At 44.7% G+C, this 18,695-nt stretch overlaps 1 protein-coding gene across 3 annotated transcripts in view; it reads right to left on the bottom strand.

The window, feature by feature from the left end:
- The window catches only part of TFCP2 (transcription factor CP2), a 75,819-nt gene extending 68,123 nt beyond the window's left edge, over positions 1-7,696 (bottom strand). Inside the window, exons 1-2 of one of the 3 annotated variants that reach the window (XM_066353967.1) lie at positions 7,492-7,696; positions 6,909-7,090 (exon numbers count right to left, since the gene is read on the bottom strand). In XM_066353967.1, coding sequence (XP_066210064.1) covers positions 6,909-7,030 — 122 coding nt within the window. In that variant the 5' untranslated portion in view covers positions 7,031-7,090; positions 7,492-7,696. The remainder of the gene's footprint in view (positions 1-6,908; positions 7,091-7,491) is intronic. The other 2 variants (XM_066353959.1, XM_066353948.1) reach the window with 2 other exon arrangements.
- Between the last annotated feature and the right edge of the window lie 10,999 nt (positions 7,697-18,695).

Raw genomic sequence — 18,695 nt, 5'->3', positions numbered from 1 at the left:
AATGCAGCACCTTAGTTGTTCATTAATTGCTTTCTCATACGTGCCTTGACCAGGGGGCTTCAGCAGAGCAAGTGACCCCTTGCTCAAGCCAGACACCTATAGGCTAAAGCCAGCGACCAAGAGATCATTCCTATGACCCACACTCAAGTTGGCAACCCCATGCTCAAGCCAGATGAGCCTGCGCTCAAGGTGGCGACTTCTGGGTCTCAAACCTGGGTCTGCTTCATCCCAGTTCAATGCTCTGTCCACTGCACCACCACCTGGTCAGGCAACCATCACAATTTTAGAACATTTTTATCAGCCCCCCAAAATAATGGTACCCATTAGCAGTCACTCCCTATGCCCTACTCTCTCACAACTCTCATCAACCACTAATCTATCTTCTGTCTCTAGAGATTTGCCTATTCTGTACATTCCATAGAAATGGAATCCTATGTTATGTGGTCTTTTTTGACTAGCTTCTTTCACTCAGCATGTTTTCAGAGAATCTCCTTTATTTTAACTATAAGTTTGTGCCATGTATTAAAATGTAAGAAAAAAAAGCAAGAAGAATATTAAAGAGCTACTTATGAAAAGAACACTACTAAATACCATAGCAGATCAAGAATCAAAAAGGGCCTGATCAGGTGGTGGCACAGTGATTAGAGAGCATCAGCCTGGGATGAGGACGACCCAGGCTTGAAACCCCAAGGTCCCCAGCCTGAGCATGGGCTCATCCAACTAGAGTGCAGGCTCACCAGCTTGATCATGGGGTTGCCAGCTTGATCATGGGATCATAGAAATGACCCCATGGTCACTGCCTTGAAGCCCATGGTCGCTGGCTTGAGCAAGGGGTCACTGGCTCGTCTGGAATCCCCTGGTTAAGGCACATATGAAAAAGTAATCAATAAACAACTAAAGTGCTGCAACTATGTATTGATGCTTCATATCTCTCTGTCTGGCCCTGTCTGGCCCCCCACCCCTCGCTAAAAATATAAATAAATAAAAATAAATTTTAAAAAAAGAATCAAAAGGGGTCACTGGCTCTATTGATAGAGCTCTATTGATTAGAGCAGTGGTTCTCAAAGTGTGCGCCAGGGCACATTGGTGCACCCTAGATTTCCAGGTGCACCCTATGGTATTCCAGAGAAATACGTGCCTGTTGGGGACCAAAAATCCAGCAGGGTTTTTGGAGTTTAGATTTTTGGAGACAGACGTGGGGAATTGGCTGTAATCTGACAGTCTGCCCAACCCCTCACCTCACTTGCCTGATTAGGTTGCAAAAGGCCTTTAAGCTGTGGTGCTGGATTGTTTATACTACCTCCATGTTCCCCAGAAAGACTGGAGGCAAGTTTCTTCTATCCTTTGTTTGGTGTAAAGTTAAGATGATATGTATGGTGGGGGTTTTCTGCACTCAACACAATTAAGAGTAAAAAGAGAGGAATTCTTCAATGTATTGACGAGGAAATGAGAGTTTGCCTTTCAAATATATGCCCAAACATTGAAGAAATCACTAAGACACATCAGGCTCATGTTTCTCATAAATACAAGAATGAAAAAACTTAACACATTTGTGCCGGGACCTGCCAAATTTACTAAATCTTATTTAGAATGTATCTATACAGTGGTACCTTGAGATATGAATTTAATTCGTTGTAACCGAGCTCATAAGTCAGTCAACTTGTATATAAACTGCTGATAATGGACCCATGCACCAACACACCAACCAGCAGCAGCTTCCCAAATCATGACTGGTATCTCAGAATTTTGCTCGAATCTCAAACAAAATTACGGACCAAGTCGCAGCTCGTATCTTAAAAAAAAAAAAAAAAAAATTGTATGCTGGTCTGTTTGTATCTCAAGGTAGCACTGTATATATAAAAAGATAATTTTGTCATTTTTTATTTTTTAACTCCTCTTTTTTATGAATTCTAAAAAGCATAACTCAAAAAATGTAACATGAAAATGTTTTTTAATGTCAGAATAAATTTAATTTTGTCGTATTTATTTTGTTTAATTACCATAAAAGCATGCTTTATTTTTTCTTTAATATTTGACTTAATTATTATAACATATTTCTCAAAAATTTGGATATAGTGAGCCTACAATTATTTGTAGGATTTTAAATGTGTCCTGACTTCAAAAAATTTGAGAACCACTGGATTAGAGTATTGTCCCAATATGCCAAGGTTGTGGGTTTGATGCCTGGTCAGGGCATATACAAGAATTAACCGATGAATGCATAAATAAGTGGAACAAGTTGATCTTTCTTTACCCCTCTTCCTCTCTCTAAGTCAATTAAAAATTTTTTAAAGTCAAAAAGAGGAATCTAAAAGTTAAGATGAATCTTCATAAAATATAAATCAAGAGACTTAAAGTAAAATCATTAAAGTAAGAAAACTAGGGTAAAATATATTAGAGAAAGAACTTATTTCTTTATATATTTTATTTTGGACTTTTATTTTTAGATTTTATTCATTTTTAGGGAGAGAGGAGAGAGAGAAGGGGGGAGGAGCAGGAAGCATCAACTCCCATATGTGCCTTTACCAGGCAAGTTCAGGGTTTTGAACCAGCGACCTCAGCATTCCAGGTCAACACGTTATCCACTGTGTCACCACAGGTCAGGCTAGAGAAAGAATTTTTAAAACAAACTGCTGGCCCTGTCTGGTTGGCTCAGTGGTAGAGTGTTGGCCTGGCATGTGGAAGTCCTTGGTTTGATTCCCAGTCAGGGCACACAGAAGTAGTGACCACCTGCTTCTCCCCACCTCTGCCTCCCCTTTCTTTCTCTCCCTCTTCCCCTGCAGCAGCCATGGCTTGATTGGTTTGGGCACACCAGCCCCGGGCGGTAAGGATGGTTCAGTGGAAACTCCAACTCAGGCACTAAAATTAGCTTGGTTGTGAGCATGGCCCAAGATAGGCAGAGCATCAGCACCAGATGGGGGTTGCCGGGTGGATCCTGGTCATAGTGCATCTATTGCCCCTCCTCTCACTTGGAAAAAGAAAACCCTGCTTGCCCTGGCAGGTTGGCTCAGTGGACAGAGCATCAGAAAGGCATGTAGAAGTCCTGGATTCAATCCCAGTCAGGGCACACAGGAGAAGTGACCATTTGCTTTTCTTCCCCTCCCCTCCCCCTTCTCTTTCTCTTCCTCTCTCACAGCCAGTGGTTCCAATGGTTTGAGCATCAGCCCCGAGAGCTGAGGATAGGTGGGTTGGTCTGAGCATCAGACTCAGGCACTGAGGAAAGCTCGGTTGATTTGAGCACTGACTCCAGTGGGGGTTGCTGGGTGGATCCCTGTCAGGGCACAAACAGGAGTCTGTCTATCTCTTCTCCTCCCACTTCAAAAGTAATAAAAAAAATAAGAATGAAAACAAATTTCTTGTCGGCCCTGGCTGGATAGCTCAGTTGGTTACAGCACTGTCCTGAAGCTCAGCAGTTGCTGCTTCAAACCCCAGTCAGGGCACATGCAGGAACATATTGATTCTCTGTGTGTCTCTCCCTCCCCCCTTCCTCGCTTTCTAAAATCAACAAAATAAGCATTTTAAAAAATAAAATAAAAACAAATTGCATGTCAAAGAGAACATTTTCCTTAAATGAAGGTGTACAAAAAGCAATCACAGGTTCTAATTAAAACGAGGATCAGGAAGAGTAAAAAGCCATTACCTCTGTCTATATCCTCTAGTCCAGAGGTCTCAAACTCGGGCCCGCGGGCCACATGCGGCCCGCCCACCAATTTTGTGCGGCCCACAGACTGGCCCGCAGACTAATCCACGAGGTTTGATTAGTCTGCAGGCCGCACAAAATTGGTGGGCGGGCCGCGAGTTTGAGACCCCTGCCAGTGCTTCTCGAAATATGGTCCCTGGACTACCTGCATCAAAATCATATAAGCCTGAACAGTGGTGGCACAGTGGATAGAGAATCGACCCGGGACAGTGAGGTCCTGGGTTTGAAACCCTGAAGTTGCCAGCTTGAGTGGAGGCTCACCAGCTTGAACACAGGGTCGCCGGCTTGAACATGGAATCATCCACACGTTCCCATGGTGGCTGGCTTGCACCCAAGGTTGCTGGCTTGAGCAAGGCTTACTGGCTTGACTTGAGTCACCCTCCCCCTGTCAAGGCACACATGAGAAGTAATCAATGAGAACTAAAATGCTGCAACTACAAGTTGATTTTTCTTATTTCTCTCTCTTCCTGTCTGTCCATCCATCTCTCTCTCTCTCTCACTAAAATAAAATCTAAGAACTTGTTTTAAAAAATCAGATTAAAGGCCCTGGCCGGTTAGCTCAGTTGGTTAAGAGCATAATCCTGAAACAACAAGGCTGCAGGTTCAATCCATGGTCAGGGCAAACAACGGGAAGCAACCAAGGAATGTATAACTGAGTGGAACAAAAAAATGAATGCTTCCCTTTCCCTTCCCCTCTCTCTCCCTTCCTCTCTCTGTCTTTCTAAAAATCAATGAAAGTTAAGTCCTGGCCAGATGGCTCAGTTGGAGAGCACCGTCCCAGATCATGGAGGTTTTTGGTTAAATTCCCTGGTAAGAGTACATACAGGAGCAGCTCAATGTTTCTGTGTTCCTGTCTCTCTCTTCCCCAGTCTCACTCAAAAAAAAAAAAAAAGAAATGAAATGTATGCAAGAGCCAAGAGAACAGTGACAAGAGTAAAATGCATTTAAAAAAGTGAAAAAAGAGGCCCTGGCTGGTTGGCTCAGTGGTAGAGCGTTGGCCTGGCGTGCAGAAGTCCCGGGTTCGATTCCCGGCCAGGGCACACAGAAGAAGCGCTAGTCTGCTTCTGCACCCCTCCCCCTCTCCTTCCTCTCTGTCTCTCTCTTCCCCTCCCGCAGCCGAGGCTCCATTGGAGCAAAGATGGCCCGGGCGCTGAGGATGGTTCTGTGGCCTCTGTTCAGGCGCTAGAATGGCTCTGATTGCGGCAGAGCATCGCCCCCTGATGGGCAGAGCATCGCCCCTGGTGGGCGTGCCGGGTGGATCCTGGTCGGGCGCATGCGGGAGTCTGTCTGACTGTCTCTCCCCGTTTCTAGCTTCAGAAAAATAAAAAAAATAAAAAAAAAAAAGTGAAAAAAGAGAAGAAAAATATTAGGACATTGTGCTCTTGGGAAAACATAAACTGATGCTTGAAAACTTGTGGATTTGATGTTGGAAAAATATTCTAAATGTATAAATATGCAAGTCATTCTTACTAACACCTGTGAAGACCACTCAGGGTATGACAAAGAAAGTACTCATCAATGTAAGGTCATGTAGTAGAGAGAGTACATAGTGGATGCGCAAATGTCTGTTGACAATGTTAACTATATTTATAACAAGTACAGTTATGTTTAATTATCTCTATCCTAAACTCTAAGAACCTAGACAAACCAAACTTTTGCTGTGGTAATCTTCACATGAACACTAGTATAAATTGTCAAATATAATGTCAGACACTGACATGCAAGCTCAGGGTCCACTTATTTACTTTCAGACCAAGTTAATCTCTATTTTTATGGTCAGACTTAGGTGAACAAGAACAGGCAAAACTAGAGTTAAATTTCTCAAGAGTATTGCATGATAGAACTCAAATTTCCTTGAAAGATCACAAAAATGTATACACATGGATAGCCTTTATTATTCTGTAAACAAAGATTCCTAAAGGTGAAGTATTTACTAAATTCTAACATAATTTTTTTACTTTAGTGAGGAAAGTCCATTTTGATTTCATAAGGATAAAGAAAGAAAGTTTACATTATGTAACCCTCAAAGGATTTCACTATCAGAATGCAAAGTTTCTCCACTTTTCTCATAAAAAGCATCTTTCCTCTATAAACCCATAAACCCAAATAAAGTGTTAAATCTTAACTCTCTTTTGAGGGGAGGGGATTAGAAGGTTCGTGAAAAAGGTGAAAGGATTAAGCAAAAAACAAACCAAAAAAAAACATCAGACAGACTACAGCATGGTGATTACCAAATGGAAAAGGGTTTGGCAAGAGATAGGAGAGGGTAAAGAGGATTTAATGATAATGGAAGGAGACTTGACTTAGGGTGGTAAATACACAATATACAAATGATGTATTATAAAAATGTACACCTGAAACCTATTTAATTTTATTAACCAATGTCACCTCAATAAATTCAATACAAATAAAGTCTCTCTTGACTTACTCATTTAGATTAAGCCTTATAATGCATTTGGAAACCCTATTGTATTCTATCTAATCCTAAAATGCAGATGTTTCAACATTTCCAGACATTGTTTTTGCATATCATATAAATGAAACAAACTATGTTAGAGAAATGAAGTAGCAAATGTATGCAAATAAGTTACATGAAAAAGTAATATTGCTTTCAAAGAGTACTTTTATTTCTTATCAACATTTGACTTGATACATAAAGGTCTAGAAAAATCTAAAAGTTGTCTTTGACACTTTTTCATTTCACAGCTATGTTTCAGAAGTCCCTTAAAAGCAGTCTAAGATACAGATGTGTGGACTTCTTCACCGAGGTCTCACATTTCCTTCCAACAGTCAACCAGTATTCATCATTAAGACCCAACTTCCAACTCCCTAGCTCCATAGACATCCATCACGTGCTCAATGTGGCCTCCTCTTCATATAAGTCCAGTACAACCCACACACACACACTATCAGACCATCAATCGCCAAGTCTCTCACACTGGCACAACAGCTTCTCAACATTTATCGAGAGCCCTTCTTCCTTCTCCTACTGACCCTGCAGACACTCTTACTCCTACTGACACTGCCTACAATCTCTTGTTCCATTTCTTCCACAATACTCACAACTAAAAGCAACGAAAGAAACAAGTCCCTTTTCCCTAACGCAGACTCTAACTCTGCATTACACTACCCTCCACGAACACCACCGCTATTTTCTATCCTGCCTTTGTTATTCAGAAGGTGCAAGGTCTGGGAAAATCTCACTCACCTCATGCTATAGGCACCAGCACCCAGTTCCTGGCCGATCCCGGACAGACTAGCATCAAAGTCCTGCACCAGCCCGGATTCAATCACTTCATCGGCCAGAGGCAGCTTCAGAGCCCAAGCCATCCTGGTTCCTTCCTTGCCCCAGGAGACACAGTTTCTTGCACAGAGGTGAATAGTTTGATTCTACCCAACGGGGCAAGGACTGTAGGAAACTTCAAACCAAGATCTCCCTCGCAGTACCCGGCAGCCACCCCCAAGCCCGACCCTCACTAATGTCCCGTACCCTAGGCCCTGTTTTGGGCTGCCCGACTTCCAAAATCCCTCCCTCCCAGCTCTCTGGAGCCGCGCGAGGGCTCTTTTGCTTAATTATTCCAGACTGCCCAGAGTCACCCCTGTATCCCCACACTCCCACTCTCTGCTCTGTCCCCTTTCGAGGTGGTCACTCGCTGCTTCCCCAACAGACCAGCAGCGGCGACCCACTGCCCACTCGGCGCTCACAGGTCGCTTTCGCACCTTTTCTCCGCCCACTACTACTAGTAATAACCCCCTCCCTCCCGGACCCGCTCTCCCTTTCCCCTCCAGACCTCGCTTCCGGTCAACCCCAAGATCACTTCCGGTCAACCCCAGGCTCTTAGAACCAAATCCAGGTTTCCGCCCAGCCGACTTTCTGACCTCTGCAGCCCCCAAACGGCCCCAAAACATGTAAGGGGAAAGTCCAGCACTGATGTGAAACCCAGTCTCTCCAAAATCCTTCGCTGACCACCGCCAACGCCAGCCAATCATGGCGCCCTTTTCCTTTGCTTGTCCGGCAAACATGACGTCACCCAAATACTCACCAATGAGAAAGAGACTTCGTCAGCCTAGGCAGTGATAATAGGTCAGATACTCCACGGCTTCCCGCCCCAAAGTGGGCTGGATGATCTGGATCGCACGTAGTGGAGGTCAGGTGTCTCGCTTTCTACGTCTCTGCCGGTACTACCTGAGTTCTCGCGTCTGCTAGGTACCTAGTCGGCCCTCTAAGGCCTGCGTGGAGTCCTCGCTCTAGTCTTCTGGAACCCAGACCCTACCCTGGAGGACTCTTGACTGTTTTCTCTGTAATCCTCTCCTTCAGATCACCTCTCTGGGGGTCAAGACTGCCTAAGTCCCCCTTCCCTTCCGCATTCTTCCTAATGCATTTGAACAGGAAAGCATAAGATAAGTGAAAGTGAGTTGTTGTTGTTGTTTGTAGGTGAGGGGGGGGGCGATAGTTAGGAATACTCCCACATGTGCCCTGACCAGGATGCACCCAGCAACCCCACCTGAGGCCAATGCTCCTGTACTGAGCTATTTTTAGCACTTGAGGCTGACCAGCTGGGACCAACCTCAGCAAGCACACACACACCCCACCACTCCCCACCCTGGCCATGTTCTATGAGCCACTGGCTGCTGGAGGGGAAGAGAAAAAGAAGGGGGAGAAGCAAATGGTCGCTTTTCTTGTGTGCCCTAACCCGAAATGTTGTAACCTGGGATGTGCAGTGTGTCGTAATGTCATGGTGCACTTTTGACCAGAAAGCAACAAAAGATGATAGAAATGTGAAATTTGCACCAAATAAAAGGAAAACACTCCCAGTTTCTTTAGGATGATGTGGCAGCATGTGCGCATGTGCAGATGATGATGTAACACTGTGTATACAGCAGAGCAGCCCACGGCCATGCCAGTAAAGATGTGGATGGTTCAGAGGAAAGTTCAGTGTGTTCTGTGGCTCGCTAAATTCGAATCCATGACCAAAGTGCAACGTGAATATTGGTGCATTTATAATGAAGCGCCACCACATAGGAATAACATTACTTGGTGGGGTAAGCAGTTGAAGGAAACCGGCAGTTTGGTGGAGAAACCCCGTTCTGGTAGGCCATCAGTCAGTGACAAGTCTGTAGAGCAGGGGTCTCAAACTCGCGGCCCGCGGGCCACATGCGGCCCGCCAGACAATTTTGTGCGGCCCGCAGACTAATCCACGAAGTTCAAAATATTTTGGATAAAATTAAGTAAGCCTAGGGGCCTACTTGTATTTTTCATTTCTCTAGCATCCTAGCTAGATAATAGCTTAGTTAACAGCAGTTGTGATGCGAACTACAGTTTCTGGTCGTTTTGTGACACTGAGTAAACTGCATGTATGATTGTGCTTGTTGTACTGATTTTTTTTTTGTTTTCAACTGCAGTGAGAAAAGTGTTGCGTAACAGTTGCCTTTTGTAGACCTAGTGCGGCCACCAAACGGCTGTGATCTTGCTCTGTGGCCCACATGCTGAGTTGAGTTTGAGACCCCTGCTGTAGAGGCTATACGGGATAGCTAGCTACCTAAGGAGCCCTAAAAAATCTGTGCATGAGCCCACATTGAACTGCACTGAATAGGTATTAAACTGGGAGTTTTCCTTTTATTTGGTGCAGATTTCACATTTCTATCGTCTTTTGTTGCTTTCCTGTGACTGATCAAAAGTGCACCATGACGCCCTGGCCGGTTGGCTCAGCGGTAGAGCGTCGGCCTAGCGTGCGGAGGACCCGGGTTCGATTACCGGCCAGGGCACACAGGAGAAGTGCCCATTTGCTTCTCCACCCCTCCGCCGTGCTTTCCTCTCTGTTTCTCTCTTCCCCTCCCGCAGCCAAGGCTCCATTGGAGCAAAGATGGCCCGGGCGCTGGGGATGGCTCTGTGGCCTCTGCCTCAGGTGCTAGAGTGGCTCTGGTCGCAACATGGCGACGCCCAGGGTGGGCAGAGCATCGCCCCTGGTGGGTGTGCCGGGTGGATCCCGGTCGGGCGCATGCGGGAGTCTGTCTGACTGTCTCTCCCTGTTTCCAGCTTCAGAAAAATGAAAAAAAAAAAAAAAGTGCACCATGACTTTACGGACACTGTACATAGGCAGAGCTGATCCTCTACCACTGAGCCACCTGCCAGGGCCAAAATAGTGGCCTAACGATCAGGAATTGGGCTGACATCTTCACTTAACTAGTTTAGTAGCTTAAGAATAATTACTTACTCTCACTGAGATTTAACTTCCTCATTTGAAATGAGGAGATAACCGTATCTGCTCCACCTTCCTCCTTTGAGGTTTAAATAATGATGTCCATTGTTTATTTTTTTTTATTATTCATTTTTTTTTTTTTTTTTAGAGAGGAGAGAGAAAGGGAGAGAGAGAGGCAGAGAGGGGGAGAGAGAGGAGAGAGAGGCAGAGAGAGAAGGTAGGGAGGAGCTGGAAGCATCAACTCCCATATGTTCCTTGACCAGGCAAGCCCAGGGTTTTGAACCGGCGACCTCAGCATTTGATGTCCATTGTTTATTGAGCGTCATCTATTTTATTTTATTTTTATTTATTTTAATTATTTTTTATTTGTTCATTTTAGAGAAGAGAGAGAGGAGAGAGAAGAGTAGGGGGAGGAGCAGGAAGCATCAACTTCCATATGTGCCTTGACCATATGTGCAAGCCCAGGGCTTCGAACCAGCGACTTCAGCGTTCCAAGTCGACGCTTTCCCCTGCACCACCACAGGCAGGCCTGAGCATCATCTATATACAGGGCACTTTGTTACCTTATCAGTAATCCTCAAAACAATCTTGTAACTAGAATTATAATTCTAAAAGTAAGTATTGTGACCCTCATCTTATCAATAAGGCTAAGGGTTTAAATTGGCCAGAGCTAAATTGATGTGCCAGCTTCAGATCCTGACATTTTCACAAGACAGAGGCACAGTGTGAAAGTATTGGTTCATTGTTGTATTCCATTATTGAATTTTTATACTCTGCCTTGAATTAATATTTTGTATATATCAGCCTTTTTCACTTGACCATGACCTCCTAAGGAATAGAGAATATGCTTTTATAGGTTTGTGTTCTAAATATCTTCTAGTATAGTTCCTATATTCAATAGGACTTTTCTAAAATAAAAATGCTTATTGAATTACAAAAGGAAAGAATGAGAGGAAAGTGGTTGACATGAAGTTGACAGCATGCCCCAGTTTCAGCCACTGGCATTTTTGTTTGTTGTTGTTGTTGTTTAGCAAGAGAGAAAGGAAGGAAGAGGGATGAGAAGCATCAACTCATAGTTGTGGCACTTTAGTTCATTGATTGCTTCTCATATATGCCTTGATGAAGGGTGGTGGTGCTCCAGCCAAGCCAGTGACACCTTGCTTAAGCCAGCAACCTTAGACTTCAAATCAGCGACCTATGGGCTCAAGCCAGTGACCGTGGGGTCCTGTTTATAATCCCATGCTCAAGCTGGTGAACCTGTGCTCAAGCTGGTTGAGCCTGCACTCAAGCCGACAACCTTGGGGTTTTGAGCCCGGGTCCTCAGCATCCCAGGTCAGTGCTCTATCCACTGCACCACCACCTGGTCAGGCAGCCACTGGCTTCTTTTTATGAGGGCTGTAGGCTTACTCATCTTCTTACTTTAATGAGCTCTGGCATCCAAGTTTTGGTTCTTTCCTGTGACATTCAGCATCTCTTCAGGCCATAGTTTCTTCCCTTGAGCCAGTTTATCTCAAAACACGTGCCTGTGGGTAAAGGAATGGGTCCTGGGCTCAGAGACCAAAAGAGAGATGTCATAATAAAAAACTTTTGTATTCAGGCAGAGTATTTTAAAACATATCTATTAGGTATAACTATGCCTTCTTTGAAAAACAACTCCATCACTAAATACATAATCTTGAGCAAGTAACTTTCTCTTTATGAGCTTTAGTATTTTAATTCATAAATTAATGAAAATAATTCATCCTTTTAAAATTATGAGGATTAAATTAAATACCAAGATGCCAATAATTATTACTAAATAATAATTATCCATTAAGTATTAACTTCAGTCTCCCATTAGCCAATTTCCACCTCTCTGTTAAGATTAGGTCAGTAGCCTGACCAGGCGGTGGTGCAGTGGATAGAGCATCGGACTGGGATGCAGAAGACCCAGGTTCAAGACCCCGAGGTCGCCAGCTTGAGCACGGGCTCATCTGGTTTGAGCAAAGCTCACCATCTTGGACCCAAGGTCGCTGGCTCAAGCAAGGGTTACTTGGTCTGCTGAAGGCCCGCGGTCAAGGCACATATGAGAAAGCAATCAATGAACAACTAAGGTGTCGCAACAAAAAACTATGATTGATGCTTCTCATCTCTCTCCATTCCTGTCTATCCCTCTCTCTGACTCTCTCTCGGTCTCTGTTAAAAAAAAAAAAAAAAAAGATTAGGTCACTATTGTTAACCTACTTAAAAACATTAAATTACTTTGTATGATGTGTTATGGTGTTAATAGTACTTTAACATATATATATAATTTTGAGAGTGAGAAATAGAGACAGGAAGGGCGAGAGAGGGTAAGAAGCATCATAGTTGTTTCCACTTTAATTGTACATTGAGCTTCTCATCCATGCCATTGTCTAATAATCCTTTATGACTTCAAGGTTACTCAGTCAGGCTTTAACACTCAAGCTGGGTGACCAGGGCCATGCTAGTGTCCCTTGTTCAAACCAGTAACCTTGGGTTTTTCATGTCAGCAACCGTTGGGCTCAAGCTAGTGAGCTTTGGGATCATGTAGACATTTCTCCCACTCAAGCTAGCAACCCCATGCTGATGTGCTTGCTCTCAGAGCCAGTGACCTTAGGGTTTTGAACCAGCAACCTCAGCATCCCGGTTTGATGTGTTATCTACTGTACCACCACGGGTCAGACAATATATATTCTTATTTAATCCTCAGAAGTTTTTGTTTTGTTTTCATAGCAGCAAGACACATGAATAAATCCATTCTAAAATACGGGCCAGAAGTGGGGGGGGCATGTACAGAAGTCCTCATACAGTGTAATATCACTTTATAAAGACCAAAACCCAGCAAAATTAAGCAATCTATCATTCAGGGAAATATACATTCTTTTAAAATACATATAAACACAACTCTAAATGGTCATATTAAAGAAAGGCAGGGGAGCCTGACCTGTGATGGCACAGTGCATAGAGCATTGACCTGGAATGCTGAGATCACCGGTTTGAAACCCCAGGCTTGCCTAGTCAAGGCACATACAACAAGCAATCAATGAACAGCTAAAATGAAGCTATGAGTTGATACTTCTCATTCCCCCCCCCCATTTCTCTCTGTAAAATCAATAAATAAAATCTTTTTTTAAAAAAGGCAGGAGAGTGGGCTAGGGAAAGAACTCAAAAGTAGCTTCAGTAGTGGTAATAGTTAAGATAAATGGTAAGTTCAGGGGTGATTGTTTCATCATTATGCTTCATAATATACAAAAAAAAGTATTCTTGCCTGACGAGGAGGCGGCACAGTGGATAACGTGTCAGACTGGGATGCGGAGGACCCAGGTTCGAAACCCTGAGGTTGCTGGCTTGAGCGTGGGGTCACTGGCTTGAGCATAGAATCATAGACATGACCCCATGGTTGCTGACTTGAGCCCAAAGGTCACTGGCTTGAGCAAGGGATCACTTGTTCTGCTGTGCCCCCCTCCCACCAAGGCACATATAAGAAAGCAATCAGTGAACAACTAAGGTGCTGCAACGAAGAATGGATGCTTTTCATCTCTCTCCCTTCCTTTCTGACTGTCCCTATCTGTCCCTCTCTCTGTCTCTGTCTCTGTCACACACACAGAAAAAATATTCTTGAATATATAACAGACATTATACAAGTGAGAAGCTGATACAGAAACTACAGTCCTGGTCCCTGGTTCTCTTAGCTAGACTTTATCTGCCTCAATGCCTCCCTGCTGGTGGTACCAGTTCCTAGGAACCACACAGATATAGGGCAAATAGTAGCTAATAATAACAACAGTTTCATATTTACTGACTCATTCCGAAGTTCCAAGGCTTACCTAGGTGCATTCTGCATCACACCTTAAGGAAAGTACCATTACTAGGTTACTTTCATAGATAAGGAAACTGAGGCTTAGAAAAATTACTTGGCTTGTTCAGTCAGGGTCATCCAACTTGAGTGTTAAAGCCTGACTGACTAACCTCAAAGTCTAGGCATCCAACCATCATGGTACTCTGTCCCTGTGGGTAGTTTTGACCTAAAAAAGATCTGCTTCCTACCTATTCTCTTTAGAGACGAGTTTGAAGCTTGTGCAGGTGAGAATATTGAATTTTGAGAAAACTGAGCCCATAAAGGAATATTGAACAATGTATGTTTTCTCATATGCAGAAAAATATTACCTATATAACCCCCATAAAAACTCAAAAAGAAGTGTTTGGAGAGCTTCCGGGTTGGAGAACCAGAACATTGCTAGAGGCATCATGCCAGGCCCCCAAGCTCCATGAGGACAGAGCCCCTTTGTTCAGGACCTTACCCTATGTATGTCTAAATTTTGCTGTTGTTCATATCCTAGTATCCTTTGTAAGAAACTGGCAATCTAGAGAGTAAATGGTTTTCTTAAGTTTTGTGAGCAGTTCTAGCAAATTAATCAAATGCAAGAAGGGGGTTGTGGGAACCTCTGATTTATAGTCAGTTGGTCAGAAGCACAGGTAACAATCTGAACTTAGAATTGGCATCCTGAGTTGGAGGAGGTAGTTGGAGCCTCCAGTTGCAGTAGGTTGGTAAAAAGCACTGGAAATAATATGGACCCTCAATTGATATCTGAAGTGGAAGGTGGTCTTGTGGAACTCAGACATTTATCTGTGGAATCTGATGCTATCTCCAGGTAGAGAGTGTCAGAATTGAGTTAAATTATTGGACACCCTGCTGGTGTCTGAGAATTGCTTGTTGGTGTGGGAAAGCGCACACCCGTGCACATACATACACACACTCTGGAATTGGGTCCAGGAACCCAAAAGAAGATCCTAGATATACCTGGGAATAGAAACTACAGTTTGTCCACAAACTCACCTCGCCTTTTTTTTTTTTTTTTTTTTTTTTTTTTACAGAGAATGAGTCAGACAGACAGGAACGGAGAGATGAGAAGCATCAATCATTAGTTTTTTGTTGCATGTTCCAACACCTTAGTTGTTCATTGATTGCTTTCTCATATGTGCCTTGACCGTGGGCCTTCAGCAGACTGAGTAACCCCTTGCCCGAGCCAGCGACCTTGGGCTCAAGCTGGTGAGCTTTTTCTCAAACCAGATGAGCCCGCACTCAAGCTGGCGACCTCGGGGTCTCGAACCTGGGTCTTCCGCATCCCAGTCCGACGCTCTTATCCACTGTGCCACCGCCTGGTCAGACCCCCACCTCGCTTTCTTTAAAATCTTTCTGGGTTAAGTGCCTGGAACCACACTCAACTAGTCTGGGCCAGAGATATCAGCTTCCACTGACTCTTCTGATGGAATCTGTCTCTTTCCAGTCAGGGCCAACTGCTACCCAGATTCGATTCAATTCCACATATCACAGTCTAAACCCTGCATAGCTAAGCAGAATTCTATCTGCTTTCCCCAAGTAGCCTGAAGTCAGTGTCTCAGCTCCTATTATTTCCTTGAAGAACCTCTTATTTAAAGGATAAGAGATACATTCAGTCATCTCTCTGAAATTTACCAAGCACATACTGTGTGCACCTGGTCTTGGTACTGAGGAGCCACTGCCTAGTGTGGACAGCTAGTATTAGGGCTGTGAGATCTATTCAGAAGTAAGTGTGGGCTTCTATTTAATTTTTTGTCCCATTATTTCACAGTGCTGTAAACCTCTTCTGGTTCTAACCTTATAACAGAATATTAGACATCTAATGTGCCTAAGGTGGAGGTGGGGTGGTGGAGCATGAAGTCAAACCTAGCACAGTGCCTGGCTCAGAAATCCTGGTTGGGTAAAATCAAAGATGATGCCTTGCTTTCACCAATTTAGATTTTGTAGCCCAAACCTCATCAGTAACAGGTATGTGGAGGGTGGAAAAGGGAAGGCTGCAGACAAGCATGGCATAAACCCTACTCCTAGGAAGTGGACAAGCAAAGAGAGACCCTTATTACAGCTGTGCTCTACCAGCTATAGGTTCAAGATTCATTCTATCCCTCACATTTGCCAGCCTGAGGAAGAACACAAATGAAGATACACATACCATATATCTAGATTTTATAAAGTATAGCCTGACCAGGTGGTGGTGCAGTGGATAGAGCATCGGACTGGGATGCAGAGGACCCAGGTTCGAAACCCCGAGGTTACCAGCTTCAGCACAGGCTCATCTGGCTTGAGTGTGGGCTCACCAACTTGCTCATGGGGTTGCTGGCTTGAGCGTGGGATCATAGACATGACCTCATGGTTGTTGGCTTGAGCAAGAGGTCACTAGCTCTGCTGTAGCCCCCCCTCCCTGTTCAAGGCACATATGAGAAAGCAATCAATGAACTAAAGTGCTGCAACAAAGAATTGATGCTTTTCATCTCTCTCCTTTCTGCCTGTCTGTCCCTATCTGTCCTTCTCTCTGTCTCCTTGTCTCTGTCTCTGTCACACACACACACACACACACACACACACAGTATAAACCAAGCTAATTGTGAATGATCTAGCAGCCTATAATGATAAGCATACCTTCATAATGACCTGGAAGGCCAGGCTTGAATTTAAACATTTTTTTTTTTTTTTTCTGAAGCTGGAAACGGGGAGAGACAGTCAGACAGACTCCTGCATGCACCCGACCGGGATCTACCCGGCATGCCCACCAGGGGCGACGCTCTGCCCACCAGGGGGCGATGCTCTGCCCCTCCGGGGCATCACTCTGTTGCGACCAGAGCCACTCTAGCGCCTGGGGCAGAGGCCAAGGAGCCATCCCCAGCGCCCGGGCCATCTTTGCTCCAATGGAGCCTCGGCTGCGGGAGGGGAAGAGAGAGACAGAGAGGAAGGAGAGGGGGAGGGGTGGAGAAGCAGATGGGCGCTTCTCCTGTGTGCCCTGGCCGGGAGTCGAACCCGGGACTTCTGCACGCCAGGCCGGCGCTCTACCACTGAGCCAACCGGCCAGGGCCAAATTTAAACTTTTAAAAGTCCTTGAAGTTCTGTGCTAGAATAATCCTCAGCCCGGCCCCCATCCTCCTGCCTTAACTTCCTCCTTGTAGCCTCATCTCACATTGCAGAGGACTTTTTGTCTTATATGTATAGACACTCCAGCCTGCACATCCAAGCTTTGTCTACCCAGGTCTCTTACAAACATCTAAGAGTATGAATATCAACATCTTTTGTCAAGACCCAGAGAAGAGGGGCCAGAAAGCAGGCTTGGCAAGGTATTCTGGGGTCCTAGTTACCAGGAAGGTGGTGTTGAAAGAGAAAGGGCACATGCCTTTGAGCTGGCACCCCATGGAGAGGGTAGTGGCCTGAAGGCCAGGGGCAGGGTCTTCTGAAGTGGAGGTCCAGGGCACTGACCTTCACCCTCTTGCAATGGGATTTTCCAGGCTATCAGCTCTGACAGCAAAGGAAGCTCACTGACACTTTCCTGGCCCCCAACATGAGTTCCCTTACATCCCCACCCTGAGAAGAGAAGGAGGTAGAAACAGATCGGTACAAAAGAAAAATACTGTTTATTCCACACAACTACATCAAGTGTTTCTTCCCTCCCTAACCCTCACTCCAGCCCTCAGCAGGTTTTTCCTGTGTCAGAGGGCAGTCAGATCCTCAGTTTCAGAGCCTGGCTTATAAAATAGGAGGGAATCTAGGCATGGGAAGGTGATTGGATTTGCAAGGACACAAAAACGTCAGTGACTCTCATTCTAAAATCAAGTGTGTTCTTCAATCTATTTGGCCAAATTCTTTCCCTGGACCCCACATGGATAAAATACCATGCACAGTGCAGGGCCAAAGGCCTCAGCTAAGTCACTAGGCCATAGAAAGTTTTGGTCTTTCATTTAAAACAAAACAAACAAAACCACAAACAGTAAAACCAGTTCTTCCCTTTCTCTTGCCTTTCCATGGCAAAGAAGCCACTGAGCTCTGGCTTTATCCCCAGAAAGGTGCTTTCAAAACAAAATTTATATCAACTCCCTTTAGAGTGTGATGCTACCAAAAACAAAAACAGAAAACCCACCTCAGGCCTGACCAGGCAGTGGCGCAGTGGATAGAGCAACGGACTGGGATGAGGAAGACCCAGGTTCAAGACCCCGAGGTCGCCAGCTTGAGCACGGGCTCATCTGGTTTGAGCAAAGCTCACCAGCTTGGACCCAAGGTCGCTGGCTTGAGCAAGGGGTTACTGTCTGCTGTAGCCCCACGGTCAAGGCACATGAGAAAGCAATCAATGAACAACTAAGGTGTCGCAACGAAAAACTAATGATTGATGCTTCTCATCTCTCTCCATTTCTGTCTGTCTGTCCCTGTCTACCCCTCTCTCTGATTCTCTCTGTGTCTCTGTAAAAAAAAGAAAAAGAAAACCCACCTCAGGACCACAGCTGCTTCCTGGGGCCCTACAGTAGGGAAGCAGGAAAGAGTGTAGGTTGGTGAGCTCTGCTTGGAGCACATTTCAGGGATACCCTGTGCCCTCCTGCCTGGGGATTGAGCCTACAAATATTCTGCCCCTGGTATCATTCCTCTGAACAACCTACCCATCCTTCCTGCCGAGGAGAAAATGGTTTAGCTCTAGCCCAGTGTTGGGAAAACAGATTTAGATGAGGGAGGAGCTGAGAAAGCATGGCCAGGCCTAATTTAGACTACCAATTCATTATCTTTTTCCTGCCCTAACATTAGACAGATGGTGTCCTGCATGTTCACTGCCATGATTATATGCTACTTGATTGTATGCTACTTCCAGAGTACTAGCCATGACCCACCTGGAAGAAAGTGTATCTGAACACAAGTGTTTCAGGGTGAAAACCTGTATTTCTCTAATTCAGTAATTTTCAACCAGGGTTCCATGAGAATTTTTTTTTCTTCTTTCTGAGTGAGAGAT

This window comes from Saccopteryx leptura, chromosome 1 (genome assembly GCF_036850995.1).
Source record: "Saccopteryx leptura isolate mSacLep1 chromosome 1, mSacLep1_pri_phased_curated, whole genome shotgun sequence".
Classification (NCBI taxonomy): domain Eukaryota; kingdom Metazoa; phylum Chordata; class Mammalia; order Chiroptera; family Emballonuridae; genus Saccopteryx; species Saccopteryx leptura.
Note: the sequence above shows the minus strand (reverse complement) of the source record. Positions and strands in the feature narration are given on the sequence as shown.